General features: G+C 40.3%; 1 protein-coding gene across 3 annotated transcripts; it reads left to right on the top strand.

The window, feature by feature from the left end:
* Nucleotides 1-3,902: 3,902 nt before the first annotated feature.
* On the top strand, nucleotides 3,903-18,760 carry bmal1a (basic helix-loop-helix ARNT like 1a). 3 transcript variants are annotated; one of them, XM_053505880.1, is made up of 18 exons: nucleotides 3,903-4,024; nucleotides 10,187-10,233; nucleotides 10,496-10,643; nucleotides 11,143-11,181; nucleotides 11,786-11,818; nucleotides 11,967-12,124; nucleotides 12,207-12,286; nucleotides 12,375-12,467; nucleotides 12,547-12,664; nucleotides 13,132-13,281; nucleotides 13,381-13,624; nucleotides 14,074-14,180; nucleotides 14,962-15,112; nucleotides 15,874-15,962; nucleotides 16,403-16,511; nucleotides 16,610-16,703; nucleotides 17,216-17,309; nucleotides 18,275-18,760. In XM_053505880.1, exons 3-18 carry the CDS (start codon nucleotides 10,504-10,506, stop codon nucleotides 18,430-18,432), a joined length of 1,857 nt encoding a protein of 618 aa, XP_053361855.1. In that variant the 5' UTR covers nucleotides 3,903-4,024; nucleotides 10,187-10,233; nucleotides 10,496-10,503; the 3' UTR covers nucleotides 18,433-18,760. The 3 variants fall into 3 exon arrangements, with proteins under 3 accessions (XP_053361855.1, XP_053361854.1, XP_053361856.1); XM_053505879.1 differs by having other exon boundaries at nucleotides 13,378-13,624; XM_053505881.1 differs by lacking the exon at nucleotides 11,786-11,818 and having other exon boundaries at nucleotides 13,378-13,624.
* Nucleotides 18,761-19,594: the final 834 nt, after the last annotated feature.

Below are 19,594 nucleotides of genomic sequence, written 5' to 3'. Positions count from 1 at the left end.
GATGACGCAAGCGGCTGACGTATGACGCAAATACCCGGCGACGATAATACTCCTGTTAGAGTTCCATTTAGTTCTTTTTTATCTATTTTTTTTTTTGTTGTTATTTTGTTTGTTTGTTGAGTTATTCATGTTTGTTTATACTGTATATCTTGTACGGATATTTTTATCAATCAGTTTTTATTGTTCTCATAGTTAATTGTATAATTACTATTTTTGCACATGAATCTTGCATTTTATACTTTTATTCTTTCAATTTTGTAATTGCTATTCTTCTTTTTTTTTTTTTTAAATGCTCCTGCTAGAGGTTTATATTATACACTACCGTTCAAAAGTTTGGGGTCACTTGCAAATTTCTTTGTTTTTGTTTAGTGATTTATTTTCTACATTCTACAACAATACTGAGGATTTCAAAACTATAAAATAACACGTATGGAATTAGGTAATTACGTTACAACAACAAAAACAACAGTTAGTTGTTATTTTAACAGTATTGTCAAGTGGGTTTGCAAAATCCGTCAAGCACCATAATGAAACTGGCTCTTATGAAGGCCATCCCAGGAGGGCGAGACCAAAACCTACCTCTGCCGCAGACGAGAAGTTATTTTAGAGTTATCAGCCTGAAAAATGACTAATTAACAGCATCTCAGATTAGAGGCGTTATGAAGTCTTTACAGAGCAGAAGTAGCAAAAACATCTCACCATTAACTGTTCAAAGAAGATTAATGCATTTTTTGGATGACTTTAGCATTCCTTTACAATGTAGAAAGAAATAAAAATCAGGAACCATCATGGAGTAGGAAAGTAACCCCAAACTTTCAAGTATTATTTCTTATTATATTATATATTATTATATTATCTTATTCTTATATATATATATATATATATATATATATAAATATATATATATGCCTATCCCAAGAGATTTAGGGCATGAGGCGGGGTACACCATGGACACAGTGCCAATCCATCGCAGGCACGCACACAGACATTGCAGGCAATTTGGGAACACTAGTTGCCTTAATATACATGTCTTTGGGCTGTGGGAGGAAACCGGAGTACCCAGAGGAAACCTGTCACGCACGGGTGTGGGGACCTGAAAACTCCACATACACAGATCACCCCTGGAGGTGCGAGGTCACAGTGCTAACCACTATGCCACTGTGCCACCATATATTATATTACATTATATATTAATTTTTTACAGTTTGTCTTTTTTTATCCAATTAAATGGAGAGACACAAACCTTGTTTTAAACTTTCTAATGTAGCCAGGTATATGATTTGAAATGAATAACACATGCAAGTTTGTGAAGTTTATCCCAGGAACACCCTGGTGTGAGGTGCCAGCCAGAAACAGCCAGCTCATTCACCAAGCACTTCTGGACTCTATACTATACATTTATAGAAGCTAATTATATGTAATCATGCTTTCCGGTGTCACCCAGACAAGTTCCCTTTTGAGTCTGGTTTATTCCTTACATTGCCCAAATGAGCTTTTCCTTGCTACAATCACCTCTTGCTTATTCGGGATTAATCTACTGTATATATCTATATACAGTGGATTATATAATAATAGACTGTATAAATATAATACATTTCGGTTAAATTCACGCCTGAGGCAGTTTATTATATCTAGTCCACCTACTCTTATATTTTTGGAAGATGTGGGAGGAAAACCAGATACCCACATGAACATGTGTGAGAGAATGTGTGAAATGTTACACACACAGGAGCTCAGGATCGAATCGTGAAGTTAAAGTCTTTGTTAAAGTCAATCTTTGTTTAAGACAGTCATTATACACAATGGCACTAAATAAAAGAAGCGGAAAAGAAACAAATAGCGACAACTTATTAATTATAAAGAACAAGTTGGTAAATAATTACATGTTTATTACCTCCATGGTGTTTATTTCTAGGACTTTTTCTTTACTTCCAACTCCCATAGAAAATCACAAGAAAAAAATTCAGCCCTGAAGACAGACAGGAGAACATGTAAATATGCAAACATTACATAACAGTCAATGTGGTATTATACTTTATGTACAAGTTATGTGTTATTGTGCATATAACTATACGGTGAGACATTCATGAATTCAGACCTCTTGTATTGCAGAACCGTACAGGAAGTGCACACAGGGTGCAATCCATCTGATGACCCCAAACCACAAATCAGGCCTTATCACATCCAGTAAAACTTACACTCAAAGCAAAAGTTTACACCCCCTCAGGATTTCTGGGTGAACAGTTTATCATGGTAAATAGATAAAGGCAGATTTTTCCAATAGATTTTCAACTCTACATGTGACTATAAGGTGCTGACTGAAATGGCTGAGTATGGAACCGATGCCTGGAGAATGTGATAAGATGAGGTATTAATTTAACATTAATTGATTTTTTCATGGAGCCTGCAGGACATCAGGAAAGTTTTCAAGACCAAGGAGTTTCCATTTATAACAAACAAGAGTGTCTGATGAAGAAACGACGGTTTCTCGCTGCTATACTGCAAGAAGCAAGACAGTTTCATAGACGTCCACAACATTAAATCATGTGTCTTTCGTCAATGAAGTAAATTTCAAATGGTGTAAGATGAATATAAAACCTTAGAATGCACTATTATTAAAAGTGACTCTATTTTGCATGCGGCTGTATCATGCTACATTGTGATGTGAATGAGGATGGGTTTTCTGTTCAGTCTGGTCCCTCTCAAGGTTTCTGTCTATCGAGATTTCCCCCTGAGCACTGTCACCTACGGCTTGCTCATCAGGGACAAGACTCTGTGTTCAACTCCTGTCTCGTGTCTGTGCATGTCTGGATTGTGCATGTTGTCCCTGTGCTTGGTGGGTTTCCTCTGGGTACCGTGGTTTCCTCCCACAGTCCAAAGACATGTAGGACAGGTCTCCATAATTGGCGTCTCCAAAACTGCCCATGTGCTTGCGGCAAACTGTGGGCACGGCTTAAATCGACCGCTGGACAGAATTTAATTGATTTTTGCAGTGAAATAAAAATGTTTGAGTAAAGGCGACAGTTATGTGTTGGATTTAATAATCTACTTTAAAATAATCTACTTATGCGCTACTGTCTCAATGGAACCAAACACCTGCATCAAAAGACATTAATTAAAAAAAATAAACTGAATATTTTTACTGGGATTAGTTCATATTTTCACTTTGGCTGAAATAACAGCGCTGAAGTGGTATAAGTTAATTTTTACGAGTCGTTATGAGAGAAAACTTCAAAATCTTTATCCGATCTACATTTTCTTATCTGTGATTCACTCTCCGATTACCGAACAGGGGGTGTATTCGGCTGACGACAAAAGAAGGACAACTTAGTGTAAACAAGGCGTAAAGTTTTCTTTGTGTTAATAAGTCAGATAGAGAGTTGTGCCGTGTACGTGGGCTTCGGCGTGAAATAATAATAATATCATCACTGATTACATACAGACTATTTTAAGCTTTAAACTTTTAACTATTTCTTTGAACTCCTTCATACTTCAGCTCCTTTTCTTTAGTACTTCAGTTAGTGCACTACATAAATAAGTAAGATTAATATTTCATTTCCTTTTCCTTTCTGTTTGTGTGTTTGCTTAAGGCTCATTTCTTTGACTATCCCTATCATGACAATTTATAACAGTAAGACTTCTATATTTTTATATATTACAATCTAATAAAAATGTTATATCTCTCAAAAATCTTTTTTTCTTCTTCTGTAACTGCTGCTACTGTTTGCTGGAACCAACAGCCATTTCTTTTTTAACTGTCAGGCCCAGCCCTGTGCTCTGATTGGCCAAGACGCGCGTCAGTCATACGCTCGCGGTTCGGAAGCCGGGTGTGATTGGTGCACGGCGGTGCACGCGGGCTTCCGGACACGCGATTGGGTGAAAAATGTAGGTCAGTGGCCCGACGGAAGCAGAAAAGTAGAGCAGCGACTGTGTTTATGTCACAGCGCGTTCTGAGCCAGGGCTAGCCGGAGCGGCGCTTAGCACAGCCCGAGTGTGATGCTGTTTCACGGCTGGGGTGAGCTGGGTGAGTACCCTGAGTCTGGGCTGGGGTTATTATGTTTGGTTATGGGGTGTATTTTGTCTGAGAGTGGTGCAGATGTGTGTTTTTGAGCAGCAGGAGGAGGAGTTTTAGTGACATTTGTCTGGCAAGCATTACCTAAGCACACACACACACACACACACACAGCTTTCTTACTGATTTATTTTTGGCTTAGAGAAAGATATAACAGTCTGTTTCTATGTCTGATGGGAAAGTATAAATGTACAACAGCAGGACAATCTCATGAGGATGAAGGAAGGTGAAGTGAAGCCGGTGGATCTTCTGCGCTTGCTCTGGGTTCATACCAAAATTATTTATTTTTACTAAGATTATAACATCACGCACGGTACCGTGCACAAGTCTTAAACCTCTTCGTTCAAAAAAAAAAAAAAGAAAAAATTGCTTGGGTTTTACATAACATAACAACGTCAGCAGCGACCTCGTTTCCCCTCTCGTCTGGTCCAACATTCAGCATCAGGAGTTCGGTAAGTCCCCTACATACGAACATTGGAGGACGAGAACATGCGTTCAAGTTATATCGCATGTTCAGCGGACGTCGTCAAGATGTTAAAGTCAATCTTTGTTTAAGACGGTCATTATACACAGTGGCACTAAACAAAAGAAGCGGAAAAGAAACACAAGAAAATAGCGACAACTTATTAATTGTAAAGAACAAGTTGGTAAATAATTACATTTTTATTACCTCCGTGGTGTTTACTCCTAGGACTTTTTCTTCATTCCCAACTCCCAAGCGAGTGTAAAAGCTGGTACTGCAAAAAAGCACCGAACAAAGTTTATTGAAAAATTTAGTGAACATCCTTTGATGTGAATTGTTCAATTAATCATGTTAGCATTCTAGTACTGAGATAATGTTTGTTGCACTTATGAACAAATTTGACTTACGAATGAGCTCTCGGAACGGAACTCGTTTGTATGTTGGGGACTTACTGTATCAAACATTCTGCACCTGTTCTTCTTCTTTTTTGTTGTTTAATGGCAGTTTGAATTCTGGTAGGTGGATTAGATAAACTTTAGGTCTCCTTCTCCCTCTTTACACCCGACTTCTCACACAACAGCCTGACTTAATGTGTAATGCAATGCCTTCTTTCCTGAAATTGTCTTGTCTTATTCTGTGTCTTGAACTCTACGTCTGAACTCTTTTAACTTCCACACATTCTTTCTTCTCAACACATTTTCCTTTTAGTAGCACACAGCATCTTTTTCAGTTCTGTGAGTTGCATCACCATCACCTCTATCTACACTATATGGGCAAAAGTATTTGGCCAAACCTTCAATGACATTGTTTCCAAATACATATACTTCAGTATGGAGATGGTCCCACTATAACAGCTTCCACTTTTCTTGGAATGGAGGCTGTCCACAAGTTTTTAAAAATGTTTGTGAGAATTTGTGCCCATTCATTCTGTAGAGCATTTTTGAGGTCAGGCACTGATTGATGTTGGATGAGAAGGCCTGGCGTTTCCCAAATCCACCAGTTTATCTCAAAGGTGCTTGATGGGGTTGAGGTCAGGGCTTTGTGTAAGCCCCGGTCAACTTCCACACCTTGTTCACACCTTCAGTCACATGATTTTGAATGATTTGAGGTCATTGTGTGGCTTAACAAACAAACACAAAAAACATCCATCTGAGATTGCTCAGGTACAGTGAATGAGCGACAAAAACGTCCTTCAGGAAGCCTGGAGAGTCTTGGGAGATGTTTCTGGTTCTGTAGGGGTCAGGAGACCCAAAGTGCTCCAAGGATCTGAGGACAGGGTCATGGGCGAGGAAGGATCACTGATGTGTGCGGGTGCCCATCAGAACTGGAACACGGAGTAATGGGGAAAGGTGTCCTGGTCTGATGGATCACGGCTTGTTTTTACATCACGTGGCGTATTTGAGCAGGATAACGCACCCTGACACACTACACAGGTTGTTCAGGAACTGTTTGAGGAACATAAGTTTGAGCTTAAGGTGTTGACTCTGTCTCCAAATTCTTCACATCTCAATTCAATAGAGCGTTTGTTGGATGTGATGAAAGAACAGATGCTTGTAATGCTTTTAAAATTTCTTCTTGATTAAAGTTTACTTAAAAGGAAAAATGTTTTTGACAAAGTATTTTCCTTTTTAAAAAGTGTTCTATACGAAATGTAGCATTTGTTTTGTTTGTATTATTCAAAAATTAGTTATTAGTGCTAGGATGTTTTTGTTTGTTTGTTTTTTAAAGAAATATTGACATTTTTGTTCCTTGTTTTTGTCTTCTTGACCATGAAAAATGCATTAGTTTTACTTACATTTTAAAAACGGATCACTCATACACTTTGAATGTTTAGGGAACGAAAGTAAAAACAAGTTATTATATAAGCAGTTCTGAGTAATTGGGTTAATAGGTCGAGTTAATCAGTATAAGAGAGAGCTCATGTTCAGAGGTACTTCTGCTTTATTTTAAATGGGAAAAACATTTAATTAACTTTTAAAAGTTAAGTATAAAAATAGAAGTTTTACTCCGGCTGAATAAACTATATTTTGAAAAAAAAAAGAAGCAAATATTACAGTTATGTTTTCTGTTCTATTTCTCCTAATTATTTTAAGAAGTCCTAACACACACACTAGGTGACTTATTTATTGTAGGATTTTTTTTCCTTCTGATAGTAAAATGCTGTTTTTTTTTTTTTTTACTTTTCTCTAAAGTAAACCTATTAACAAATGACGCACAACAGTAAGAAAACTGCACTAAACCTTTTTTTCCCTTCATTTTGTTTATAGTAGTCGCATCATGACTAGAACGCCATGTTCGTGGTTATAATCTCTGACGCCAGCGCGCTCCGTCATCCAGTCAGCAGAATTTCTCTTTATTTACTGAAGGAGTTAAAATGAAAATATGGACTTCATCGATTTTTATTTTTTTTATTTAACAAAGAAAATCACAAGTAGATTTTAGTTCTTTACTGGAGAAATTAGGGAATGTCTACATTACACACACACACTTCCATACATAGTACGACATGCACTGAATGCTGTGACCAGAGAATTAAATTTAATAAAAATTTACACTGAACATAAATATTTAAAGCCAAAATTTAACCTTTTCGTGACATAACCAGGTGAACTCCAGTAGCGACGCCGATTTTAAACTTAGTTAGCTGTACTTTGTTAGCATTCCCTGATAACTGGATAACTGCATTATCTGATCGATTCACCTGAGAACTTTCACTGTTCGACTCGGACTCTGTGTCGTCGGCTTCTGATGTAGACGAGGCAGTGAATTAGGAAAAAAGTCATAAAATTATACTTTGGCCATTTAGTTTTATTGTTAATTGACTAACTTTAGCTAACCTTGGCTAGCTAGTTGGTTAAGCTACATCACATTATGTTAGTTAGCACCAGGGATCACCTGATAAAATATTAGATGCTGATTTAATTTGTATTGTTACAATTCTAAATACAAACAAACTAACAAACACAAAAAAAAAAGCAAATAATTTGCCCCTACTTACACAGGAAACTGTGCTGCCTGACCATGAGTGCACCCCCTGCAGGATTGTAGAGGAACAGCAATGTTTTGCCATCTGTAATGGAAATGTACTGTGTATGTAAATTTAAAATAACAAAAAATATATTTTGGAGTCGTTGTGGTGAAACGTAACTGAATAATAAGGTAATACAGCGGAACCTTGGCATACAGATTTAATTTGTTCAGGGGGCAAGTTCTTAAGGCGTAAACTATGAAAGATCACATACGTAGCTTTTGAACACCTGCTAAAGGCAACGTTGATATTGTGGGTTGACACTTTCCAAACAATTTTCACTGACTTAATACAATATATATAATATAAAAATAATAAAAATAAAAAAAACGTAAACTCTCTTTGCTTGGCTTTCAACTGATGCAACCAAGTTTTAAACGGCTCCCAAACATAAACACATTATGTCCCGCGGTCGGTTCAGTTCATTCATTAGTATAACATAAACGCCTCGAATGCCGATGGACAATTTCAGTCCTTAAGGGGAAAATTTTAAAGTATGTCGAGGTTCAACTGTAATTGTTTTTTCATCTCTAGTTCGAGAATAAATTGAGAAATTATTAACAACATTAAAACTAATTTCACATACTATTTTTAGAAAATACTATTAAATTAAATGTTTAAATGTATTTCTTTTGTTGTTTTGGAGTTCACATCACGAACTGCAATACTGCAAGTATTGTTAAATATTTTTTTGCACATTTATTTCTTCGTCGTCGAATAGTTTGACTTGTTAAATAATTAAAGCGAGCAACGAACATTTACAACCAACCAGCATTTTTAAATATTGTATTGAATTTTTTTTTTTCTGCAAAAAGGACACGTGATATGAAATAAAATTTTATAACACATTTCATATACGAGAGAAAAAACATTATGTAAAACCTTTGGGTGTACAAACTTTTGCATTAGATCGTCGTTTGTAGATGTTTAGTGGAACAGAGTTCTCCGTAGTGGGAAACTTTAGTATCTGTGGTCGTCATTAGAGGTTTAAAGCAGGAGGTGTGACGTCCCGGGAGTGGTGTGTGTGTGTGTGTGTGTCACTGTGACCTCTGAGCGCTGGAGGGTTATTAAAGGACCTGGAAATCACAGCTGTTTTTTGGATACAGGTGTGTGTGTGTGTGTGCATGCATGCAGTACTGGCTTGAGGGGACACAATGTTCTTGAGGCTTTGCCCATGTTAAAGGTGCAGCAGAGAGAGAGAGAGCGAGAGTGAGTGTGTGTGTGTGTGTGTGTGTGCACATTTATGTGCTGTAAAGAGCTTCAGAGTGAGAGTTTGGAGTGTAGCTCTGAGGGATTAGTGAGATTAGGAACGTACCGAATCTGCGGTTTGAAGTTTCACGTTAGCGAGTCTCCTTAGACATCATGAATTTATACAAACCCGAGGGCAATCCGAAACGTAATTCCAACTAATTGTGTTTTCAAAAACTTCCTAAAATCATTTGTTCATTTATGGATACTCAAAACCTTCCTTCAAACAGTGAAAATGATGTAAAATTGTTTAAGCAGTTTTTTAAAATTTTAAAAGTTATAAAAAATAATTCAGTTCTAAAAAGATCTCACGATAATCAGAAATGCATTTTGCGACTTTATCGCGATGTTCCGTGTATCAATATATTACTCAGCCATGGAGCTTTTTCTTCACCTTGTCCGTGCTTTAAACAAAACCTTACCAACTCTGTGCAGTCTCTGGATCTGATTCGTTTTCTTGATTTTTTTTTAAGAACAAGCAGGCCTATAGAGCGGAAAGAATGCGCCTTTATTTGTGTCTAAAGTTTAAACACATGTAGGTGGAACACGTGTTGGGGAGAACGCAGCAATCCTGACTTTGGGGAAGTTTTGCTTTTCCACAGTGTCTGAAATTTCTATTTAATTGTACGTTAATATATCAGGTTGCGTACTTGTTTTAGAATTTGCACCAGCAGATGGCGCCAATGCGTAACCGATGTGGATCGTTCAGGCCATTGCTCTGTTTTGTTACAATCTAGATCTAGTTTCCCAGTCTGAGATTTGTTCTAAACACTTACAGTGTAGGATGAGTTTCATTTTAATTTAAAACAATTAAAAAGCTAGTTGCTAGATCTGATAAAAGGTGACGAGTAGTGATACCACGACTTTTCCTTTTCCAGTAGCGCCATCGAAACGCTGCGTATCATCCGATATCACTCCTGATAATTCTCTCATAACTTTCAGTTTTCCACAGAAAATCAATAATTTGGCAAATACAGTATATTTACCCCCTCCCCCCTTATGAGTAAGGACACAGATATATTGACTACTGTGTTTATTTTTTTTGTCCCGTTAGCGTAAATGAAGTTACACTCATGTACAGCCTTTTAGCTAGCTGACTAGCTAACATATCCGTTCAAGGCGCTTCAAGTTGAATTCACTTCATATATTTTTTTTTATGCATTGTCTGGAATTTTTTGTATATTTAAGTAATTCGTGAGGTGATGAATAAATATTGGCACCCTAATGATAGTGTCTGTCCAGTTGTTTGGTGTTAGCCGAGATAAATAAATAAAAAAAATCAAATCTGTATGTTTTAATAATGAAAGATCGCAGTTTAAATTCGCAAAGTGAAGCGTCCCAGTTTTAAAGTTTCATATTTTTCCTTCTGATTCAGGACGCTGCTGCCGGAGCTGTTGGGGAACCAGCGTGGGTGTTCATGAGGTGAGTGTGTACAGGCGTGAGCGCATCCCTCACGTGATTGTCTCAACTATTACCTCAGCAATGAGTTAAAAAACAAAACAAATGTAAGGTCAAACATTGTGAGGATTTTATCTTCGGGTTTAGTTTATCTCCATGGCAACCGAAGCTGATGATCTTGTTTGTTTGCTAAGGGGTGGTGCCACCAAGGGGTGGTGCTTGGCCCCATTAGTTGCTTTTGATGCGAAACTAAAGTGATTTGGTCTTTTCTGTCTCTGTGTCTCAGATTATCTAATGGCGGACCAAAGAATGGACATCTCCTCCACGATAAACGACTTCATGTCCCCGGGCTCCACAGAGCTGATCAGTAGTTCTGTAGGCACGCCGGGCATGGACTACACGCGCAAGAGGAAGGGCAGTGCCACCGAGTACCAGTGAGCACGCACACACACACAGATTTTTCCCTCTGCGTTACTTAGGAGCTAAACTCGTCCGGTTAATTGCGTATCCTGTGTGGATGGAACACAATATTATTCAACATACAAAACCGTTAAACACGAACGTATCGCAGGCAAATTCGCAGATCATGTATTTAATGTAGTGTGTTTCTAAATATCATCTCCTAGCTAATGTTTTTATATATATATATTTTTTTTAACTTTGCACTTAGTACAATTTCCAGGTGGGAGGGGCATACCAATAGCATCATGTATGTAGAAGAGGGCAGATAGCACTGTTGTTAACGTACTTAACATTTTTTTTACATTTATTTACCCGGAACTTTCTTTTCAATCATTTGTTTTTCCAGAATCTATGGTTTTTTTTTATTTGAGTACATATAAATTACGTGTTTAGTTTTTTTTTTTTATAATAACCTGTACATCTAAGACTCGGTTGTTACCTGATTGTATCTCTGTGCTGTTCAACCCCCAGTGACGGCATGGACACGGATATGGAGAAACAGCTCGGAAGGTGTGGGAGACGTTTCCTTATTAATTCTGTCTCTCTCTCTCTCTCTCTCTCTCACCGTCCTTCTTCATCTCCTTCTCTCTCATCTTTAGACCACGTATCTCTCTAATCCTCACCCGCAAACATCTGTCACACATTCATTTGGTTTCCGTCACTCCCTCTCTCCATCTCTTTCCATCTGTCTGTCTGTCCTGGTCTCTCACCATTCACCATGTCTCCTCACATACAAGTCTGTCCGTCTCTTTCGACATCTCTCCCCATGTATCCATCTATCTGTCGTTCATACACGCTTTATCTCTGTCCATCACTCTCTCCATCTCCTGCTTTTGCTATTTTCTTCTTTCTTTCTCTCTTCATTTTCCCCCTCCACATCTGTCTCTCTCGTTCTCATTCACACATATTCCATCTCTTTCTTCTTTTCTTTCTCTCTCTGACAGACACTTTCTCTTTGTCTCTCTCTTGCTGTCTCTCCATCTCCTCTCTTTATCTTTGTGTCCTTTTCACTCTTTCTATCTCCACGTGTATCCATATCTCGCTCTCTTTTCCTTTTTTTAATAATAAATAATTTATAATAAAAATGAATTGACATGACGACGATGCTTTTCAGAGAAGACCAGCCGGGCCGGATAAAAAACGCCAGGTAGTAAAAATAAATTAATAATAAATAAAAAAGACAAATGGTACTGCAATTTCTGTTTAATATTACTTAATGTTATTTAAAAAAAAAAAAAAAAAAAAAAAAAACAATTACAGCAGCTTGTTTTAAAGCGGCGTTCTGTGTTTTCCAGGGAAGCTCACAGCCAGATCGAAAAGCGGCGCCGAGACAAGATGAACAGCTTTATAGACGAACTGGCCTCGTTAGTGCCTACGTGTAACGCGATGTCACGCAAACTGGACAAGCTCACGGTCCTGCGCATGGCTGTACAACACATGAAGACATTACGAGGTAAATTACTTTAAACCCTAACACACACACACACACTGCGTCCTGATTGGCATTAACCTCGGGCATCTCCTTCCCCTCTCAGGAGCGACAAACCCGTACACCGAGGCCAACTACAAGCCCGCGTTTTTATCCGACGACGAACTCAAGCATCTGATACTGAAAGTAGGATTTATCTATTTTTTCTTAAATCTCCTGCAGTGAAATCCCGTGGTGAATATTTTGTTAAGTGATGTGTCGTTCTCCTCGGCAGGCGGCCGACGGTTTCCTGTTCGTCGTGGGATGCGATCGGGGCAAAATTCTCTTCGTCTCCGAGTCCGTGTATAAAATTCTCAACTACAGCCAGGTAGCGTTTGGTTTCTCCACAGGGTTTTTTTTTCTCCTGTTCACACACGCCCGAGACTCTCACGGTTTCTTTTCTGCAGAACGACCTGATCGGTCAGAGCCTGTTCGACTACCTGCACCCGAAGGACATCGCCAAAGTGAAGGAGCAGCTCTCGTCCTCCGACACGGCCCCGAGGGAGAGACTCATCGATGCCAAAAGTACGACTTCACACGCAGTCACGTCACAACGTCAAAACACTCCTTCAGCTTCGATTGATCTCCCTTTCACCATTTTTTCTTTCTCTCTTTTTTTTTTCTGTCTTTTCCTTTTGCCTCTTTTTCCCCATGTGTCCGTTTCTGTCTTTCTTTCTCTCTCTCTTTTCTGTTTTTCTCTCTCCCTCTCTTCTTTTTTGTCTCCCCTGTCCCTCTCTCTTTCTTCCTGTTTACGTCTCTCTCTCCCTCTCCTTACACACGTCTCTTGTCTCTCTTGCTCCCTTTCCCTCCTCCCCCCTTCTGACTGTATGTGTCTCTCTCCCTCTTTCACTCATGTGCTCCCTCCATCATTCATTCTTTTTCTTCTTCTGTCTTCTGCCTGTTTGTCTGTCTTTCATTTTGTCTTTCTCTGGATCTAACCATCTTTCTCCTTTTTCCAACTCTGTCCATATATCTCTCTCTCTCGTCCACAGCTGGTTTGCCTGTAAAGACGGACATCACCCCCGGTCCCTCCAGACTTTGCTCGGGAGCACGTCGCTCCTTCTTCTGCAGGATGAAGTGCAATCGGCCGTCTGTCAAAATGGAGGACAAGGACTTCCCGTCCACCTGCTCTAAGAAGAAAGGTAGCTCAGTTCAGCGTTGGTCTAGAGAATCATATTTAATAATTAGACGTGATGGACGTTCTCTCTTTCACACACGTGATTGTTCTCTTCTAACAGCAGACAGGAAGAGCTTCTGCACCATCCACAGCACGGGCTACCTGAAGAGCTGGCCTCCTACCAAGATGGGTCTGGACGAGGACAACGAGCCCGATAACGAGGGCTGCAACCTGAGCTGTCTGGTGGCCATCGGGCGTCTGCATCCCCACATCGTCCTCCAGCCGGTCAACGGGGACATCCGCGTCAAACCCACAGAGTACGTCTCCCGCCACACCATCGACGGCAAGTTCGTCTTCGTCGACCAGAGGTGAGAGTCCGACCTCGTCCCCTTCACCGTCACCGTATACAGTAGATTAGATATTGTTTGTTCTGACACTTTGTCATGTGACCGTTGCATTTCCGTATTCGATAATATTCATTAGTGTCTGCCAAAGGTCACAGGGTCGGCCTTGTCTGTATTCAGTTATTTCTATATTTATTCAACACATTGCTGTAGTGACTTTATTGAATTATTTAACACACATCTTAGATATGTTTTAGACGTGTAAATTGTTGAATTATGTATAGTTTAAATCGATCTTTAAAAATGTATATGCAGGTGGATTTATATTTTCTTTCTTTGAAGAATGCGATGCTTCTAAAAGCTGCTGGTTTTATTGGATTTTTAATGGACCGTCCGATTGTTAACGTATCGCTCCTTTAAGACGTATCGATTCTCGGGCATTAAATACTCGTCTGATGTTCGTTTCCTTCCAGAGCGACGGCCATTCTAGCGTATTTACCTCAAGAGCTTCTGGGAACGTCCTTCTACGAGTATTTCCATCAGGACGACATCGGACATCTGGCCGAATGCCACAGACAAGGTTTGATTCCATCTAGTCTCCCGTCACACGTTAGGTTTGTTTCTGTCTAGTCTTCCGTCACAGACTAGGTTTGAGTCTCATCAAAGACAAGGTTCAGTTATGCATATTTTCCTGTCTAGCTTTTTGTCTAGATGAAAAGCTAGACAGGAAGACCCCCTTGTCTTCTGCCTAGTCTTCCATCACAAACGAGTTTTTGTCTAGTCTCCTGTCACAGACAAGGTGTACTTCTGTCTAGCCTTTTGTCTAGATCTCCATCACAGACTAGGTTTGATTTCGTCTAGCCTTTCATTTAGTCTCCCATCCCAGACAAGGTTCAGTTATAGTTATTTTTCTGTCTAGCTTTTTGTCTAGTCTACCATCACAAACTGGGTTTATTTTTGTTTAGCCTTCTGTCTAGTTTCCCGTTTAGTTTTCCATCACAGACAAGGTTTCATCCCATCTAGCCTAGTGTCTAGCCTTCTGTCTAGTCTCCCGTCTAGTTCTTCCATCACAAACTAGGTTTGATTTCCTTTCGTTTAGTCTCCCATCACTGACAGTGTTTGATTCTGTCGAGCCTTCTGCCTAGTACCCTGTCACAGACGTGGTTTGATTCCATTTTTATTTCTGTCTAGTATTACTTCACAAACTAGGTTTAATTCCGTCCAGCCCTCCGTCAAGTTTCCCGTCTAGTCCTCCATCACCGACACGTTTTGATAGTGTCTATCCTCACCTCTGCCTAGTCTCCTCTCTAACCTCTATCAGTGTAAAGCTCATTAAGGTGGTAACTCTGACTTCTTCTCAGTTCTGCAGATGAGAGAAAAGATCACCACAAACTGTTACAAGTTTAAGATCAAAGACGGGTCCTTCATCACCCTGAGGAGCCGCTGGTTCAGCTTCATGAACCCCTGGACCAAAGAGGTGGAGTACATCGTCTCCACCAACACCGTGGTCTCGTAAGATCCCTCCCCTTCTCCACAGACCTTTCAGTCATCATTAAATCTGCTACTCTCGCTGTGTCTGTAGGTCACACAGGAGGTGGTTAATTACCGCCTGTACGTAGAGACAGATGGGCTATAAAGTATTGGCTCCCCCCCCCGTTTCTGTAATGTAAATCAGTGGGCGGGAGATTTTGGGTGGTGCTTCGTTCTCAGCACAGACACGCGATCTCAACCGAATCATTGCTAGAACTTATCGTTCACATCTTAACTATTAGACGCCGGCCTCCCGGGAACCCTGGAACGGCCTTTTCCTTCAATAGTCGTTTTTCTCTCCAAAAGACACTTTCGTTTTCTTTCCCCTCTCTCTCTCTCTCTCTCCACCCCCGCTCTTCACCACAGGAGTACTCCAACAGATAGACTAATGGAATGATAAATTAGGAACACACTCGCGCTCCTGATCCCGCGCCAGCCGACAGGAGCGTCTCTGACGGAGCGATTGATTAAACACGGTTTAAAAGCTGCTATTAAACTCGTATCAGACGACTGAGTGCGTCTGAAATTTCACAAAGCGTTCCGTGGAGGACCAGCAGCCGACGAGCTGAAGACAGAATATTATTATCACTGAACATGACGGTGAATGGAGCACCACCCTAAGAATCAGAGAGAGAGGAGATGATGATGATGATGAGGTCACCACAGTATGCGTGTGTGTAATAATCTGTCAGCTTTGTGTAGCGAGTCTTGTAAACACAATGTTTTTTTTTTCTTTTTCTCAGAGGGAGCGTGCCAGAGGGGACGGACGCCGGGTATCCTCAATCCGCCTCCTCGCCTCAGAGCATGGACAGCGTGCTGACATCCGGAGACGGTCAGATCCCTCACTCTCTCACTCGCTCGCTTTAAACCTGAGAAGTTTGTTTAGATTAATTAGACAGAGAAAAAAGGTAAAAAGTCAAAACCATCAGCTGGAAAATTCATCAATGCCTACAGTTTTCTGAGGTTCTCAAGGGCCAGAAGTATTGGAACACGATCAGGAAAAAAAGGTTCAACAGTCAGCAGCGCTCGTTACAGTGAGACGCTTACTGAAGAGCTGAAGCCCGTCCACACTCTGAGGTGTTAAAGTGTCCTCGCTATAGTCCTGATCTCACTCCATCAGACTTTCACCCGTTTGGTCTCCTTCAAGCAGGATGGAGATTTGATTCTGATCGCTGCCTGTATTTTCATTAATCATGAATTTAATGAAGTCCAAGTGTTTTTGCTTGCTTGCGTGTGTGTGTGTGTGAGATTTAACCGATTCTGTTTTTGCAGGTGGAGGGAAACGTGCTCTCCAGACGGTCCCGGGCATCCCGGGAGGGACGCGAGCCGGAGCGGGCAAAATTGGCCGCATGATTGCCGAGGAGGTGATGGAGATCCAGAGGTGAGGGACGTCTCTCAGGACGCGTCTCGCAACATCTCTCAGTTTCCCGACCTCTCTTTCTCTCTCTGACTCGTCTTTCTCTTATTTTTCCCGTCCAGGATTCGAGGCTCGTCTCCGTCCAGCTGCGGTTCCAGCCCGCTCAACATCACCAGCACCCCCCCGCCCGACACCTGCTCGCCGGGGGGCAAAAAAGTGAGAGGAAATGGATTTCTCTTTCCTTTTCTCTGTCGCTCTATTCTGAGCGTCTGACCCAGATTCTCAGAGGAGAGAGCAGAGAGTCTTTTCTAACATGATGGTACATGTGAACCTGAGATCTGTGTCCTCTATTTAAAAAGTCTAAAAAAAAAAAAAAAAAAACCTTCAGGTTATACTCACAGACAACGTTTTACCTTTTCATTTGATTGTATTTTTTTTTTTTTAAATATTTCCTTATACCTCCTTTTTTTTTGTGTACTCGTTTAGTAATAACAGCAGGAGCAGTATTAGTAGTAATAGTGATAGCAGCAGTAGTAATAGTAGTAGCTGCAGTAATTAATACTACTAAGAGTAGTAGTATTAATAGCATGAATAATAGTAACAGTAATAGCAGGAGTGGTAGTTGTAATATTAATAGCAGGAACAGTAATATTAGTAATGGTAGCAGTAAATGCTGCCCTATAGCTGATTTAACGAGCCACAACTTTTTTTCCTTCCTCTTCATGTAGATTCAGAACGGCGGAACCCCGGACCTTCCCTCCAGCGGACTCGGCCCCGGCCCGGACTCCATAGGATACCCGTACTCCAACAACTCCATCATGAGTGAGCGTCTTGTTTAACGTCACCTCTGATTATTTAGCGAGTGAAGTGAGCTCCTGTAGCAGAGCGCAGCTAATCGGATCCACGGCGGGTCCTGTTTAACTACAGAGACCTGCGTCTCCCTAAACGCTCCTGTCCGTCAGATCCGGGACAAACTTACTTATTTATAAATGAAAAGAAAAAACATTATGACTTTCAGGAAGGGAAAACTAAAGGTGGATGAAGAGAGAAATAAAAAAAAAAAAAGGTGAGGGGACAAGGATAAATTGGGGGAAAGAAGATAAGTGGGTTGGATCAAGAAAATTAAAGTAGATAAGGTGAAAAACAGATTGGAGGGGTGAGAAATAAGGAATCAATAAAAAAAAGCGGTGGGGAGTAATAAAGAAGGGGTAACAGAATAAACAGAAATGTACATAGATAATGAAAGTAAGCCAGGCTGAAAAGGGATGAAGAGAGAGACTAAAGGGGATGTAGGAAAGACTGGGGGGAGGCGTCTGAAGTAAAGAATAAAAAAAAAAAAAGGGAATTAACATGTATAAGACAAAAACAAAAAGTGGATGAAAAAAAGTAGAAGCAAAGGGAATAAAAGATGATGTCAGAAGAAAAAGAATGAAAAAGTGGATACAAGGAAAGTGAAAGAAAAAAGAAGGAGATGAAACAGGATCGGAGAAAAAAAAAGAAAAACTGGATTAAATGGGGGAATAAAGAAAAGGGATGAAGGGATTTTACTGTTGAATACTTCAATCTGATTAGTTTTCTAGGACAGCGCATGTTTATTTTAACACCTGACTCCTAATAGTATTTTAAAATTGAGGTCGTCCACTAGAGGGCGCATCGGAGCCCAGAAGCTACTGTGCGTGTCGTGTTCGTGTTAAGAGTCGCACCATTACAGTAGGGAGGTTGTTCCACTATGACGAGCACCGTAGTGTGTGAGAGTGTGTAATAAATCTCGCTCTTCTCCTCCGCAGGCGATAACTCCCACCTGAGCATCGACATCATGGACGAGCCCGGCTCCAGCAGCCCGAGTAACGACGAGGCAGCCATGGCCGTCATCATGAGCCTGCTGGAGGCCGACGCCGGTCTCGGGGGCCCCGTGGACTTCAGTGACCTGCCCTGGCCCCTGTGAGAGACACGGACTCTGTGACCTCCTACCAGGGACATCACATTAAAAAAAGAAAAATGCTTTTGTGTAGTGGAGAACTTGCATCGCTGCTACTGCTGTAGATCCTCAACACACACACACACTCTTCATGTTTCTCTGTACATAGTGATTTCATCCTCATACAAAGAGACAGCTCTAAATCTTTTGTGGTTCATGTTTTTACACTACAGACCGGCATAAGTGTTAAATATTCTGCACACGGACTGACGCTGTAATTCTCTCTATCAGAAGTATAAACGGTAACGTGTATTGTAACAGCAGTGGATATTTTTAAAATACAAAATCACTCTCTGCTCGTCTCAGCGTGTCGCTTTATCTCAGGAGGCCGGGCCGGGCCGGGCGAGGTCACGTCTGGTCAGACGAGGGGCCGGAGTTCACTCTGATCCTGAGCCGCAGGGGGACTTCAGAAACTCAGACCTGAGTCACAGTGTGACGCCGCACGTCTCACTCGCGTCCTTTACCGTCTCGTCATTGGACGAGATATTTCTGTTCTGTTACCATCCAGAGAGCGGAGAGAAAGAATTAATAATGCATCACGGCACCAGAGGCTTTCTGCTTCACATAAAGGAAAGAAAGGGGACGAAGAAAAGAGAAAGAGACGGAATTGGAAAAACATGAAATGGGAACAAAAGGGATGATAGGAGAGAAAATGAAGAAAAGGAAGGATGAAGGAAGAAAAAAAGTTTTGGGAAAAATTGGGATGATAAAAATTAATACAAAAGGGGAAATAAAAGAGAAACACATATCCAACATGACAGCAGCAGCTTTCTACTTCATATAAAAGGAAAAAAGGGAGATGTTTAAAAATAAACATAACAAAAGAGTGAAGAATATTTTAAGAAAAAACTAAATGGGGAATAAGAAAAAAAGCAGAAAAAAGGGGCTGAACCAGAAAAACAAAAGCAGATAAAAGAAAAAGGGATAAAAAGATAATAAATTTAATAATAATAATAATAATGAAGTGGGGGGAAATAAGTTGAAGGGAATGAAGAGAAAGAAGCTGGGAAAAAAATATGAAAATAAAAAAAAAATTAAAAGGGAGGAAAAAGTAGATGAGGAGAAAGAAAAAAGGAAATAAAGAAAGAAATGAATGATGGAAAAGAAATAAAGGGGTGAAAAGGAAGGG

The sequence above is a fragment of the Clarias gariepinus genome, chromosome 10, assembly GCF_024256425.1.
Source record: "Clarias gariepinus isolate MV-2021 ecotype Netherlands chromosome 10, CGAR_prim_01v2, whole genome shotgun sequence".
Lineage (NCBI taxonomy): Eukaryota > Metazoa > Chordata > Actinopteri > Siluriformes > Clariidae > Clarias > Clarias gariepinus.
This window is presented reverse-complemented; position numbering and strand designations above follow the sequence as displayed.